Source organism: Bos mutus, chromosome 1, assembly GCF_027580195.1.
Source record: "Bos mutus isolate GX-2022 chromosome 1, NWIPB_WYAK_1.1, whole genome shotgun sequence".
NCBI classification, from domain to species: domain Eukaryota; kingdom Metazoa; phylum Chordata; class Mammalia; order Artiodactyla; family Bovidae; genus Bos; species Bos mutus.
In genome coordinates this window covers 23,762,791-23,779,044 of record NC_091617.1, presented here as the reverse complement: position 1 = coordinate 23,779,044, position 16,254 = coordinate 23,762,791, and the positions used below count along the sequence as shown (strand labels likewise).

The 16,254-nt window shown below is 36.3% G+C and overlaps 1 protein-coding gene across 9 annotated transcripts in view; it reads right to left on the bottom strand.

Annotated features, from left to right (window-relative positions):
* Positions 1-16,254, bottom strand: part of ROBO2 (roundabout guidance receptor 2) — a 665,412-nt gene that overhangs the window by 166,861 nt on the left and 482,297 nt on the right. For all 9 annotated transcript variants that reach the window (XM_070367751.1, XM_070367755.1, XM_070367758.1 and 6 more), the window contains exon 5: positions 6,313-6,451. In XM_070367751.1, coding sequence (XP_070223852.1) covers positions 6,313-6,451 — 139 coding nt within the window. The remainder of the gene's footprint in view (positions 1-6,312; positions 6,452-16,254) is intronic.

Below are 16,254 nucleotides of genomic sequence, written 5' to 3'. Positions count from 1 at the left end.
AATTGACCAATCTTGACCAGCCAGCCTAATCAGCATGGTTATTTATCATTAGCCCAAATTACCACATGTCCTTGAAACACACACTGTATGTGAAGAAGGCTGATCTCCTCAGCAGGGTAGCTTAGCACCTGTTCAGCATCTCTGCATCCCAGAAGCACATGCTCTAAACAATGGAGCTTCCAAACAATTAATATAAGAACATTCTCCAGGGCTAAGCGAAAGGAGCCACTGACTGTAAAAATGCCACAAAAGGGGAATTATAAGTGGTTCTATACAGTTCCTTTTCTTAAGGAATTATGTATTTATGTGAATCTCACATTTCATGGAACTAAGAACTCAAAGTCTCTCTGAAAATAGACACACACTTTAGAGAAAGGAATTTGTCACTGGGTTCAGGAAAACATAGAATTTTGCATTATATATCTTTAAACTCTTTTTCTCTAGTCCCTTTTCTATTATGAAATATTCATGAATTATAACCACTATAGGCAAGCCATCAACTGCATTTAGAATTCTCAGGCATACATAAGAAAGCAAATGACATTTTTTTTTAATGTGACAAAAATAATTGATACTATGAACATTCCTTTCTCTACTCTAGATTCTTATTGAGGAAGTTAGTGTCACTCTAGAGTCATTGTTGAAAGTAAATAAAAATGAATTAAAAAATCTTGGAACTAACTAGTAGTGATATACTGATATATGACTGATGCAAGATGTTAAATATCCTGTTTACCATTCTTTAAAAGCTTGCTTAATAATTATCTGAAATACAAGCTCTAATGACAAGCCTAGCTAAGAAAACTTAGTTAATTAATCAAACTACTTCTTACTCAAATTCAGTGAAGAGGCATTTTTATTCTCTTCACAAATATTAAACTCTTGGTATATATCAATTTTATTGTTATGTCTTTGGTTGTGAATATATAGCATTATGTTTCTTTTATATTAATACATGCTATTTCTCATAAAGCTTCAGCATATGTATATTTTTTACATTACAAAACATACACTATTCCTATGCTATGATGGACCATGACAGAAAATGGAACATTCCCCAATATGGGCAATTTCTATCACAAGAAACACTTTGTGAAAAGATGTATTGAAGGAATCTGATCACCAAGAGTACTAATTAGCAAAAAGCTCCAGGTTTGCCTGGAAGAAAAAGATGCAGCACCCAAGAAAGACACTAGAACTACCTCGGTTTTAACTTTCATTAATGTTTCAGTATGTGAATACTTTGCTACATCACTCAGTTTGATTAACATAAAATAAAAAAAAAAATCAAAACAGTATACTTACTTTGCTTTATAGTGACTTGCTTTTTACAGACTATCAGTGGGCATTATAAATACAATAGGAACTTAACAACATAGGCAAAACTTAAAAGTATTTCTTCTACAATCTAAATTACACTTTGGAAAAAAACTGTGCTTTTAAAACACATACTCATTATGAACTACAGAACATCTTTCCATTTATTTCCTCATTCTGTTCTCCCTACCCACTTTATTTTCACAGTGGCGTGTAGAATTCTTGTGCCTAATAAATTGAGGTGGTGTCAGCTTAGTTGAGCACATATATATTGAGAGTCTCTGGAGAAAAAGATATTGATACTCAGCACAATCACAAAAAAGGCAATGACCTCCTTTTTCTTCCTGAAACTTTCAACTGTGAAAACAGTAGTCTTAGGATGTTTCTGCAAGTGTGGCTGAACAGGACCCTGTAGTGCTTTCCAGGGATATCTTCTTCCATATCCTATGCTTTAGTTCCTCTCTGAAGTACCAAGGTAAGTACCAAGTAATGCACAGTTCATGAGTTGTTTCACAGATGCTAAAACTGCCACCAAATGGAAGATGATAACTACCCTTCTTCACCTGGATTTTTAAAGTGCTTTGCAGAAACCCCTGCAAGAGGTCCAGGCTTTTTAAGGCATGAGCCTTGCAAGGCCCTGAAGAAAAACTTTCTCTGGTCCTATCCTATCTCTCATGTTTTGGTTTGCTTGGCCTCACTGTACATTGAGCACAGAGATAACACAAGCAATTAACATTTTAATCGCTTAGACAGTAAAGAATCCTCAGATGGTAAAGAATCCTCCTGCAATGCAGGAGAGCTGGGTTTGATCCTTCGGTTGGGAAGAATCCCTGGAGAAGGGAATGGCTACCCACTCCAGTATTCTAACCTGGAGAATTCCATTGACAGATGAGGCTGGTGGGCTATAGTCCATGGGTCCCAAAGAATCAAACATGACTGAGCAACAAATGCTTTGACACTTTTCACTACTTACATAAAATGAAGGGTCCTTCCAATTGTCTCTGTCATATGGAAAATGTCCAGATAAATAACTTTTCCCTGGTTGGGTATCAAGGTTATTGTTATACATGGGGATTACTATTAACTAACCTCACTGAAATATTAAAGCAAAAATTGTCTTTCGTATAACTCATCAATGGTAAACTGTAATTTCATTAATGATAGTTACTGAGAAAGGTCAGAAATTTAGGGCTAAATCAAAGAAAGAGGTACAGGGGTACTACTTTATTTTCACAGCAAAGAAAAAAAAACTACTCTGTTAATTCATCTCTGGTTACTGAAAGGTTGGTACAGATTTCTTTGTCTGTGTTGAAAGTTTAAATAGCTATTATAGCATTTCATAAATTTAAACTTGAACTGAAAAGCTTTTCTTGTCTCCAAAAGAAAAATAGTCACATATTACTTACATAGTAATTACAGGCTATGCAGCTGCCCTATAAAGCTTTACTATAAATGTTTTAAGCATGAACTACTACATAAACCTCATTCAAATTACATTAAATGTTAAGCCAAAGAAATGTCATCCTCCACACCACTCCACACAATTGCTTACACAAGAACAATGGCCATCTCCCTAGTCTGAGACCTAAATAATGTAATAGAATCAATGTTGTTGATTTAGGCTATGGGTTGTTAAAAGTCATTACTGTTATTCGTCACCAAGTAAAGAGGTCTCCCTCCCCCTCATTATGCAAAAGTGAAGCTTATGCTAATGCATACAAAGCTAAGAATGAATAAGCTTCTTTGAAATACCATTTAAAGATTGAGATTTCAAGAAAAATACATGGCTTCTATCATGATAAAAATACTGACCTCAATTTCTACATTGCACTGATCCTTGCTTTAAGCCTTTCTAACATACAATTTTAAAGCTTACACAGCATTTCCATTTGCCTAATACTTTAAAAATATTTAGCTGGTCACACAAAGCACTGTAGTCATCTCATGCCAGTAATAGAAGAATATAGAGTACAAACCTACAAACTGTTTCAAGGGAAGTTAGTAGAGGTATGATTTCAAAAATCTCAACTTTGCCTTTAGAGGTTTTTATATCAGACGTTCATAAAATGCAGCTTTAATGCTGTTATTTGATTTACATGTATCATTTTGAGCTCTGAAACAAATGAATAGGGCAACATTTGGAGAACATTGTGGCAAATACAGTTGTCAGGTTTATGACCTAACACCTAGAGCAATCTGGGAACAAATCAAACTAGGCTTAAGCTATATTTTCACTGAATTCAAACATATAGACCCATTAAAATGTAATACACCCTTACAACTTTCTATTTTTTCAACTTTTGTCCATGGGATCCTATTTGATGATTAAAAATATCAAGGACACTGATGTATAGATCAGTCTATGGACTCTGTGGGAGAGGGAGAGGGTGGGGAGATTTGGGAAAATAGCATTGAAACATGTATAATATCATGTTTGAAACGAGTCGCCAGTCCAGGTTCAATGCATGGTACTGGATGCTTGGGGCTGGTGCACTGGGACGACCCAGAGGGAGGGGAGGGGAGGGAGGAGGGTGGAGGGTTCAGGATGGGGAACGCAGGTATACCCGTGGCGGATTCATTTCGATATTTGGCAAAACTAATACAATTATGTAAAGTTTAAAAATAAAATAAAAAAAAAATAAATAAAAAAATCAAAAAAATAAACACCCTTCAAAAAAAAATATCAAGGACGTAATGTGAATATTATGTAAACCTGGGTAATCATGTGACAAAAATAGCACTCCTTGTAGCTTTTCTTCCTAAAGTCCCAGAAAGCCAGTCTAATTATGAGAAAACACTTGACACATCCAGGTTTGGAAACATTCTTAGGACACCTGGCCAGAACAGCTTAAGGTCATAAAACAAGAAGAGACTGAGAACCTGTCATAGAACAGAGGAGACTGGGAAAACGTGACAACTTAAGACAATATCCTATAACATCCAACCAAAGTACCCCAGATAGGATCCTGGAGGAAAAGGAAGGCTGGTGAATTCAAAATAATGCATATAAACTTTCATTTTCATGTATCTGCATTTGTCTATTATGAGTTATAGATCTGTCACAGTTGTATAAGATAACAATATGGGGACTTTCTGAACTATCTCTTTGAATTTTCTCTGTGAATCCAAAAGTATCCCTAAATGAGAGATTTTGTATGGACATGCTGTTTTTTTCTAGTAATTGAAAATTAGTCTTTGTTTATGCTCATTTTACAATATTATTAATCTCTTAGTCTTACATCAACATTTTAAAATTATACACAAAGTACCGTCAAATTTGTGGAAAGTTAGTGTATCTGTAGAAAATGGACTCCAGCAACTCAAATTCATCAATCACCTCTACTTGCTTTTCAACAGGCTTCTCCACTGGGAAAGTTTGAGGAGCTTCACGTGCAACAAACCTCTCCTAGCAGCATTCCTTTAAAACTAGATATCTGACTGTGCTTTGCTTAGTCGCTCAGTCGTGTCCAATCTCATGGACTGTAGCTCACCAGGCTCCTCTGTCCATGGGATTCTCCAGGCAAGAATACTGGAGTGGGTTGCCACGCCCTCTCCAGAAGATCTTCCCAACCCAGGGATCAAACCCAGGTCTCCCACATTGCAGGCAGATTCTTTACCACCTCAGCCACCAGGGAAGGCCTGGTGTCAGGAAGATATCTGACAGCAAAATGAAAAACGAAACATAGAGTCTATTTCTCTACTATTTATGCTGAAAGCTAAGCAAATTAAAATGTTCACTTGTCTCATTCCTATGCTGCTGCTGCTGCTGCTGCTAAGTCGCTTCAGTTGTGTCTGACTCTTAGCGACCCCATGGACTGCAGCCTACCAGGCTCCTCTGTCCATGGGATTTTCCAGGCAAGAGTACTAGAGTGGGGTGCCATTGCCTTCTCCGCTCATTCCTATAGTAGATTGCAAAGGAACCTCTCACTATTTAAAATGTTTGGTCCATTTCAAGTCAGTGCTGTTGATGATGTGATTTTAGAAAGTATAATGTCATAGACCTAGGGATATATAAAATTGAGATTTTGAAATGAATGTATACATTCAGAAAAGAAACAATAGCAGTGTCAGTGAAAGCACAAAAAAAGGCAATTTCTTTTCTGTGAAAGTATGTTTATACTCAGACAGTTGAATGAAACCTAATTTCTTTTTTAGGAAAGAAAATTAGCAAAAAAGCAGGACATGAAATGTTTTGCAGATCATGATTATAGTAGGTGTGATGCCTGTAGTTTCAGAAGGCAGGACTAGGAGGAAGGCCAAACAAATTTATAGCTAAACTCACTTGTTACATAAGAATAAAAAAACGTGGCTGATTTATTTGATCATAAAAGTCAAGGTCCTGGGAGAATTTAGACTACAAAAATGTTTTATATTTATTTTCAGAAAAGATTACAAACATTTCTGGGCTTATCATCGAGAGATGAGAGACTGGGTTTTGTGATAAAAAGAACAGAAAAGAGTTGGAAGAGTTCTCCATGAAGAGATGACAAATGAGAAAGTGACAGGGAGTCCTTAAATGAAAATTCCCTCTGTGGCTAGTGATATGCCTTTTCATTTTTGTATTGAATTCAATCTCTGTTTCGTCACAGACCCTATGATCCACTATACCCAGCAGCTTTCTGCAGCTTTGGCAATAGAGCAGTAGTTGAAGGATATAGTTGGGGTGGGTGGGTCGTTAGGAATTCAGCAGGAATACAATGGAAGACCTGGATAGGGCATGAGAGAGAGTTCGTTCTTCAGGAATCCTTGATAGTCGGGGATTGCAGATGGAGTGAAGGGTCAGGCATTTTTGTGAAAATTCAATGAAAGAGTAACATCAACAGCCTAGATGACTTCAGTATATAAACAGCAGATACTTCGCTTGCAAATGTAAAAGTCATGTGTGAAAATAATGCACCAAAATATGAGTGTTTGGTGGTACAACTAATGCTGTCTTTTTCTTATCTAATTATTCAATGGTCATCTAACAATTTTCCATACCTATGACATTCTTACCTTCCTCTCGGCAAGTCTGCATCATCCTTTTTCCACCGCACAGTTGGCTGAGGATCTCCCTGGACCTGACAACGGAACTCTACAGCTTCTTCCTCCAGTACCACTTGGTTAATTGGCCTCCTGAGAAATGTGGGTCGTTCTTAGGGAAGAAAAAAAAAAAGAAAAATGAAATGAATGTTGTCCATATTTTAAGTGCATTTTGAAAAAAGCATAAAAAACATGTGGTTTATTTTTGGCACATAAGTACCTAATTTTATAGCTCAACTGTCTTGATAAGGCTTCGTGGAACCTATTAACGTAACTGTATAAAATGAAATATTCTGGAACACATAAATAGCTAAAGTTTGTATATAAATCCATACTATCGGCTGGAAAATAAAACTGATTCTTCTGTGAATTTCTGAGCTAAATCATGTGGGTCTTGTCATAAAAATCTGAACATTGAATCCCACAGAAAAAAAGAAAAGAGATGAAAAAGATTATTTTCATCTATTACAATGACTCAGATTGGAGAAAACTGAAAGTTGAAACCAGTGGAAATATTAAAAAGGAAACAAATATTAATATTCCATCAACGAGGCTAGAGAAAACAAAAGAGTTGTGTTCTCAACATAAGCATATATTTCCTAAATTTTTTTACTAAAGTTATCCATTTGATAAGGACCTAATACTTCCATGGGCTTCCCTGGTGGCTCAGAGGGTAAAGCGTCCGCCTGCAATGCAGGAGACCCGGGTTCGATCTCTGGGTCGGGAAGATCTCCTGGATAAGGAAATGGCAACCCACTCTAGTACTCTTGCCTGAAGAATCCCATGGCTGGAGGAGCCTGGTAGGCTAGAGTCCATGGGGTCTCAGAGTTGGACACGACTAAGCAACTTCACACTTACAACACTTAACACTTCCATGAATGTTTTCACTTCATATGTGGAAAACTGTCTACTTGGTTTTTTTCTATGTCTGCAAAAAAATCTGTCAAACTAATTTTTCTTAAATAAAAAACCAATATCATTAGTAATTATTGTAAACTATTTACTGTCATATATAATTTTCTAAGGCTACTTCTAATTTTTCTCCTACATGCTCCAGATATTTGTCCATTTTTAAAAATGTAATATATGCTTGCTTAATTCTCTAATATTCTGATTTAGTGTTTCTGTTCTTTGGTCTTTTGCTGTTAATCTGTACCTAGCACTGTTAATTTGGATTCCAGCACTCATCTAAATAAAGCATGGACAAAAGAAATCCCTATCTTTAAGAATATCACTACTGAAGAGAAGTATAAAACAAAATGTAGATTTATGCATCTAAAAATACTTCAATGCTTTGTCTAGTTTCCTTTGTTTTTTATAATAACCTGATACACAGAAAATTACCATTTAATTTTTTATTGGCCCAGGTCTCTCAATCATAGGCAAGTACAGTACTGCTACTTATTGAAGTAGAAAAAGAGGTCAAGTAAAAGAAAAATTAAATCCATAGGGAGTGGACACAATTTATCTGACCATATGGCCATATTTAGTCTCTTAGAACTTTAGTTTCAAATCAATTTAAAAATGTGAATACAGTGGCACAAAAATTGAAACATATTCAGCATATGTTGAGTATAGACTGGATGTATATGATTTTATTGAGTATATTTAGACCTATATTTATAAAACAAATGTGTAAACTACAAAAGGATATTTTATTGCAATAAAGTCAACCATCATTGGTATTCAAAAGGAAGATAACTTCATCTCGCCACAGTGAAGTAGACAGTTGTGATCAATTTCTTTAAACACAGACCTGCACATACTCAAGTATTTGTACACTGGGGTCCCAAATTCCCAAGACATAAAACAAGGCTCATGGGAATTTATCATGAAGAGCTTTTAAATGCAGGATTTAGAAATAATCCAAAACACTTGGGGAAAGTTTGCTTCAAAAGATTTTAGGTGGTCAGAATCAATTAGCTGTAAGTGTGCCCTGCTGACAACAGAAGAAATCTGCAAGTTGGATAGAATTAATTAGTGTTGTCCTTAGACGACTGACCACTACGTGCACTAGTCAAGTATTTTAGTTCTGGCATAGTTAATATTGTTATTAACAATATTAACAACAATATTGTTAAAACAATATTGTCAAAAACAATAGCTATTTTTTGGCAGTATATAATAGGCAATAGGATCAGTATCTTCTTTTGAAAGTGGAATATTAGTAGAAAAAAAAAGAGTTGGCATAGAAAGTAGGATTGATTTTTTTTTTTCCACTATCACTTAGGGATATTCAGTCAGTTCATTTAAAAGCTGTAATAACCCAATATTAAAGGAGAGCCAGGGTACTGTAGATATCACTAATGATTGAGAAATCATCAATTTCCTTCTGGCTCCCTCTGATTTTAAAGGGGGAGTTGTCCTAAAACTTGGCATATGATGAGCAAACTAAGAGAAGTCTTTCCTTCATTCACCCCTTCATTCAGTGTGTGTTAATGCAACTTCCCCTATGCCAGACTTTGAGTGTGGTAGCTGGTGAAGAGACAGCAGCTTGGTTTCAACAGAAAAGTGGAGAGAGATGAAGTTACTTAGTTGGTAAATGGTAAGCCTGTGACAGGCCTTGTATGCCATGTCAAAGAATGTGAGTTCCGCACTTTAGGCAATAGAGAGATGTTGCAACATTTAAAGTAAGGAAGCATCATTTCTAATAACCATGTGAAAAGGATCGTGTTGACAGATCTGTGGGAGATGAATTAGAAGAGAATACAAAACAGTGAAGGTTAAAATATTTATTGTAATAAATTATTTCAGTTTAGAACTGACACAGTGGTTCAAGGGATGTGGAAAAGGCATAGAATGAAGAGATACCAGAAATGGTTGATCAATCAGATGTGGAAGGAAAAGTTTAGGAAGATTCTCCAATATCCATTTAGCACAGTGGAACAAAATGGCAGGTAAGGTATGGATCCGTGAATGTTTAGATCTTTTTATCTCAGAAATGGTGAGATGGTGAGATGTGAAGAAAGATGTGAAAGATGAGGGAAAAATGGACCCCTCAACACTTAAGCCATTGTTAGCCTTCTGTTGCTTGAAGTCAAATGCATTCTTAATTAATATGGTAAACATATTACTATTTATAGAGAAAATAAATATGCTCACATCTATAGACATAGAGAACCTGTTGGATTAAAACTTCTAAATAAAGAAGGAATCATAAGAAACTTCTCATGAATGATGAAGACATTTTATCAGAAAATAAATGCAAAAATTACTTTTTTAAAGTAATATACTAAAGTCACACCTATTACAATCGGTAACAAAAAGGACACGCTGACTTTAGTGATCAAAAAGAAAAAGAAGGAAAGTGTAAGTTTTGGAGAAGAACCAAAATACTCATTACTTGCAGACATTCCACAATACAAATAATACAGAACAGTAACTTTGATCATAGATAACTGTAACAAAAGATAAGAACCACAGAAAATCATGGCAGCAATGCGTCCAGTATTGCAAATTTGGGGATTTTAGTATAAACTGTGGCAAATTCATATGTTGAGATATTAATACTATCTATTTATCTACCTCTCTAACATGGAAAATTTTCATGGCATGATGCTGATTACAAAATAAATTTCATAAGAGTATATAGATTAGTTCCATTAAAATACATATGGATATTTTCAGCAAAGTTTTTGTATGCTTCCATTAACATGCTACCAGTCGTGAAATTTGGAGAAGGCAATGGCACCCCACTCCAGTACTCTTGCCTGGAAAATCCCATGGATGGAGGAACTTGGTGGGCTGCTGTCTATGGGGTTGCACAGAGTCGGACATGACTGAGCGACTTCACTTTCACTTTTCACTTTCATGCATTGGAGAAGGAAATGGCAACCCACTCCAGTGTTCTTGCCTGGAGAATCCCAGGGATGGGGGAGCCTCGTGGGCTGCCGTCTAAGGGGTCGCACAGAGTTGGACACGACTGAAGCGACTTAGCAGCAGCAGTAGCAGCAGTCATAGAATTGCAACATGTGAGTATAATTAATTCAAACAACAAACTTTACATTAGACTTGTCACAAAAATAAACTTGTCTCTTTGTTCAGGGTATACCATTAAGGTCCTTGAGGACTTTTTTGGTTACCATACTTGTTGTAAGTCCCACTGTTTTGTATGGAGATACATGGAAGCACATGATTTATAATTTCAAGAAGGAAGAAAGACAGGGGATTTCCTGCTGATGTTCTGATGAACTCAGAAGGGGTGGCGAACTTTGCAATGATCGTAATTCTTTTCTGCCCTCAAGTAGAGTTTAGTTGCCTAGCAACTAGATAACCAAAGAACAGCATTTGGCATAGAATTTTTGGAAGTCTAACATTGTTTGTAGTGGAAAATGCAATTCAATTTATTAAAAAAAAGGGGGGGGCAATGCAAAGAATCAGCAATCAGTTCAGTTCAGTTCAGTCACTCACTCATGGCCGACTCTTTGCAACCCCATGGACTGTAGCACGTCAGGCTTCCTGGTCCTCACCAACTCCTGGAGCTTGTTCAAACTCGTGTCCATTGAGTCGGTGATGCCATCCAACCTTCTCATCCTCTGTCATCCCCTTCTCCTCCAGCCTACAATCTTTCTCAGCATCAGGGTCTTTTCTAATGAATCAGTTCTTCACATCAGGTGGCCAATGTATTGGAGCTTCAGCTTCAGCATTAGTCCTTCCAATAAATATTCAGGACTGATTTCCTTTAGGATGGACTGGTTGGATCTCCTTGCTGTCCAAGGAACTCTCAAGAGTCTTCTCCAACACAACAGTTCAAAAGCATCAATTCTTCAGCACTCAGCTTTCTTTATAGCCCAACTCTCACATCCATACATGACTAATGGAAAAACAATAGCTTTGACTAGATGGAACTCTGTCAGCAAAGTAATGTCGCTGCTTTTTAACACTAGGTTTGTCAGAGCTTTTCTTCCAAGAAGCAAGTGTCTTTTAATTTCATGGCGGCAGTTACCATCTGCAGTGATTTTGGAGCCCCCAAAATAAAGTCTGTTGCTGTTTCCATTGTTTTCCCATTTATTTTCCATGGAGTCATGTGACCAGATGCCATGATCTTAGTTTTCTGAATGTTGAGTTTTAAGCCAACTTTTTCACTCTGTTATTTCATCAGGAGGCTCTTTAGTTCCTCTTTACTTTCTGCCATAAGGGTGGTGTCATCTGCATATCTGAGGTTATTGATATTTCTCCCGGCAATCTTGATTCCAGCTTGTACTTCATCCAGCCCGGCATTTTGCATGACATATTGTCACAAAAGTTAAATAAGCAGGATGACAATACACAGCCTTGACGTACTCCTTTCCCTGTTTGGAACCAGTCTGTTGTTCCATGTCCAGTTCTAACTATTGCTTCTTGACCTGCATACAGATTTCTCAGGAGGCAGGTAAGGTGACCCAGTATTACCATGTCTTTAAGAATTTTCCAGAGTTTGTTGTGATCCACACAGTCAAAGGCTTTGGCTTAGTCAATAAAGCAGAGGTAGATGTTTTCTGGAACTCTCTTGATTTTTCCAGGATCCAACAGATGTTGGCAATTTGATCTCTGGTTCCTCTGTCTTTTCTAAATCCAGCTTGAACGTCGGGAAGTTCTTGGTTCACATACTGTGGAGACCTGGCTTGGAGAATTTTGAGCATTACTTTGCTAGCATGTGAGATAAATGCAATTGTGCAGTAGCTTGAACATTCTTTGGCATTGTCTTTCTTTGGGATTGGAATGAAAACTGACCTTTTCCAGTCCCGTGGCCACTGCTGACTTTTCCAAATTTGCTGGTATATTGAGCGAACACTTAAACAGCACCACCTTTTAGGACTTGAAATAGCTCAGCTGGAATTCCATCACCTCCACTAGTTTTGTTTGCAGTGATGCTTCCTAAGGCCCATCTAACTTCAGATTCCAGGATGTCTGGCTCTAGGTGAGTGATCACACCATTGTGGTTATCTAGATCATTAAGATATTGTTTGTATAGTTCTTCTATGTATTCCTGCCATCTTTTCTTAATATCCTCTGCTTCTGTTAGGTCCGTACTGTTTCTGTCCTTTATTGTGCCCATTAACACAAAGAATAACCCAGAAGAATGTCATCTGCATATACATGGCACATTAGAAAAGGTTTATACCTGAGTATATTGAGGGTGTGCCTTACAACAAAGTAATATCAAAATTTACTAATTCGTTGGAATTTGGTCACAACTTTAAAAAAAGACTGTTCTGAGAATTTCCATAATACATTTTGTGACAATTATCTCTAAATTGTGTTATTTGTTGTATCAATTGTTTTCTGCTCTTTATACTAAGTTCACTTTTATTTTGTAATTTTAACTGCCTACAAAGAACAGCATGTTAAAAACTGTAGTTTTGCTTACCATTTATTTAAATGGTAAGAACTGTTTTCAGTTTCCTTAACTAGGCTTTATTTCTAGAAAATTTAAGACTCAAACACGAATATTAAAGACTAAAGAAGTTGTACAGGTAGAAACGTATTTTAAATGCTTTGCCTTTGCAGGTTCTACTGTTATCATATGCCCAACACAAAGTCATACCTCTTTCAGACACACGTTACAAAAACTACAAGGAATTATCTTGGAGTTTTGTGTCAAAATCATTTGCAAATAAATGTATTTAGAAGGATTAGAAAGTAAAATGATAAGAGAAACATCAGGTTGATAACTGACCTCATTCAATACTCATTAATACCCCATGAAATTTGTATTCTATGAAGATCTGAACTAAAATAAATATACATGAAAAATCTTGAACTACTGTCTAACAAGCAAACCTAATTTTAACACATGTCAAAATAAGGTCAATGATTTTTCCATATTATCACCTTATGTCTGATCACATATTAAAACATAGGGGGAGAAATCTCAAGGGCTATTTGCTGACTGCTTATCAATTAGATTAGAGTTCCTCTGAATGGCTTGATTCCTAATTATACAGCCATAGAGTGATCAGAGACAATGTCTTTGCCAATGCAATTAACTTTTTTTTTATGTGAGATTAACTGGATTTGATTCACCTGCATAACTTGCTTACAAGGTTAATCTCTCTTGAGACAGTAGTCTTGTTTGGCACTGTGGTACTATGTAAAATACAGCTCTCAAGTAGTCAGGTCAATTTAGTAACAAACTGGCATTGTGGAAAAATCCAACTTTGTATGCAACTGTAATAAAATCAAACACCAAGTCTCCTTGTACTTACGTCAATAATATTCAAAAAGCAAAGATTCAATTTAACCCCCAAATCATAAATCTGAAATGTGGTTGCATAATATATCTAAAGTTTCTTACTTACACGCTACATTGAAGGAAATTAAGTGCCCAGAGAATTTCTCTTTTCAACTGTATTCAGTCAGTGAATAGGACTATAAAATTGGCAAAGGCTGTGCTGTGACAGCTATTACTAGGACAACCTTAACAATTTAAAAATGAGCTTTGTTTGACATTATAAAAGCAGCATTATGACAATAATTAGATAGGTAGAGTTCTTCAAGTTCTCTAAGACTAAAGCTATGCAGTAAAAGCACATGAGACCTAACCACTGCTTGTAAATCTTATCTCAACTTCAGCTGACCCAAGAGGATCCACCACCCAGTTGTGCCCATTAAAGGAGGAAGTCAGAAAGCTAGTCCTAGTGTTATTTGAATAGGTATGTATGAGGGGCAGGGGTTAGGAGAGCCATTGAATGTGAATTACTGTGCCCTTCCAAAACAGACTGGATGATAACGATCAGTCTGCCTGACTGTGATTAAATAAATCCTGGCTGCACTAATTTCTTTTCTTGCCAAGAATTTTCTTTGTCTGAGAGAAACCATCCTGTGAAGCAAAAACAAACATGGGTAAATGTTCTCAGAGGGAAAAAATAAATGCCTTTCTCACCATATTTTAGAGGGAAAGTTTCATGTTATTGCTGATACGAGAGTCATGGTGGGAGCAGGGGACCTGTCTATTCATTTTTCTACTCTATTTAAACATTTAGAGCTTGGCACATAGTAGGTGTTCAAGAGATATTTGTTAAATAAGTGAACAAATAAATATTTTGTTGTTTTAAGGTTTGCAAGTTAATATTATTTAAAAGAACTAGATTTTATCTTTAGCAATTATATTGATTTCGATAACACCTTATGTTTTGAATTCTTAAATGAAGGGCACACATTATCAATAAAGCATAGATATATCCTAAGGTACATTATGAGAAGATTTTATTCAGAAAAGAATATTAGTAAAATCCTGAAATGCAAGAGAAGTTAAAAATCCATGAAATAAGAACAAGATGCTCTAAATAAGAAATAATTCAGAAAAAGAGCTAGGAGATTTAACATCTAATTAATGAATTTATGCTTGACAGAAAAATAGAACAGAAAAAAAATGAACCGTGTATTTCACTGAGTTGTTTGAATACAGCATTTTTAGATAAGATGCTCACTAAGTGTCTAACTCGGAGAAGGCAATGGCACCCCACTCCAGTACTCTTGCCTGGAAAATCCCATGGACAGAGGAGCCTGGTAGGCTGCAGTCCATGGGGTAAGAGTCAGACACGACTGAGCGACTTCACTTTCACTTTTCACAATCATGTATTGGAGAAGGAAATGGCAACCCACTCCAGTGTTCTTGCTTGGAGAATCCCAGGGACGGGGGAGCCTGGTGGGCTGCCATTTGTGGGGTCGTACAGAGTCGGACACGACTGCAGCGACTTAGCAGCAGCAGCAGCAAGTGTCTAACTAGTAAGAGAAAAAAGTGCCAAACCGAGGCACGGTATTGAAACATTTCAGAACCATGGGATAAAGACAAAGTACTGAGTAAAGCTGAAAGAAAAAGAAAAGAAAAATGATCACATAGGAATCAAAAGTACAGTAGACTTCTCAAGAGTAACAGTGGAAACAAAATGATAGTTAAGCGACAACTTTAATATTCTAAGCAAAAATATTTTTTAAAACTGGAATTCTATAACCAGCCAAAGTATCCATTGTTTTGGATAGAATAGAGACAGTTCAGTCTGGAACATGCTGTAGGCTCCAGTCAAGGAGAAATCTGGAGAAAAATACTGTTCTGAATACAAGAGTTAAGTAAGAAAAAAATACAAATATGGGATGCAGGAAACAGGGAATCCAGCAGCAGAGGAAAGGGGAGATGAATGTCAGAATGAAGTTTCTGGGGTAGATCTAAATAGCATCCACCCTGGTTGGACAGAGTAGAAAGTCTAAGGCCTCCAGGAAGGGTGCAGCAAGAGTGGACTTAATAGCTAAATAGAATTTAGAGAAATGTGAATCTCTTGTTTCAGTTTCAAGAATTCATGACAGGTATAGGTAAACACAAGTAAAAGGAAAAACGGACTTATTATAAACACATTATTGATAGGGGAGATTTTTGCATAATCTACCACCTCTGGCCTTAATATGTCTATGGTCAATAATGTGTTAATTGAAAGAAGATCGAATATAAGGCCAGAAAAGTAATGCTATTATAACAGCATAACACTTAGCTCACAGTCCATATTTATAATATTATAACTTAAGTCATTGATATTAATATAATCAATGTTTCTGAAGTCAATATACTAAAGGACAAAAAGAGGGTGAGTGCTGGTGAGATATTGGGGAACAAGGTATCAGTAGGCCAAATCATCATCTTCCAAAATCAGAAGTCAATAAATGTGTAAAATTGCAGAATAAACACAAAGAAATATGAGAGCATCCCAGAAGAACAGGCAAAACAGGCTTATAGAAATGTTCAAAGATGAGAATTGGGTGTGTGTCTACATGAGGATATCTGTGTTGGGAGGAGGGGGCAGGACATCTCTGCATTTCATTTAAGATTTGTAATACTACTAATATCTATAAGAAATGTAGCATATAAAATCATTTTTATGTATTATTTCTTTAAACATTTAAAAATCATTGGGAAAATTTTTCTTACTTTTGGGTTGTTTT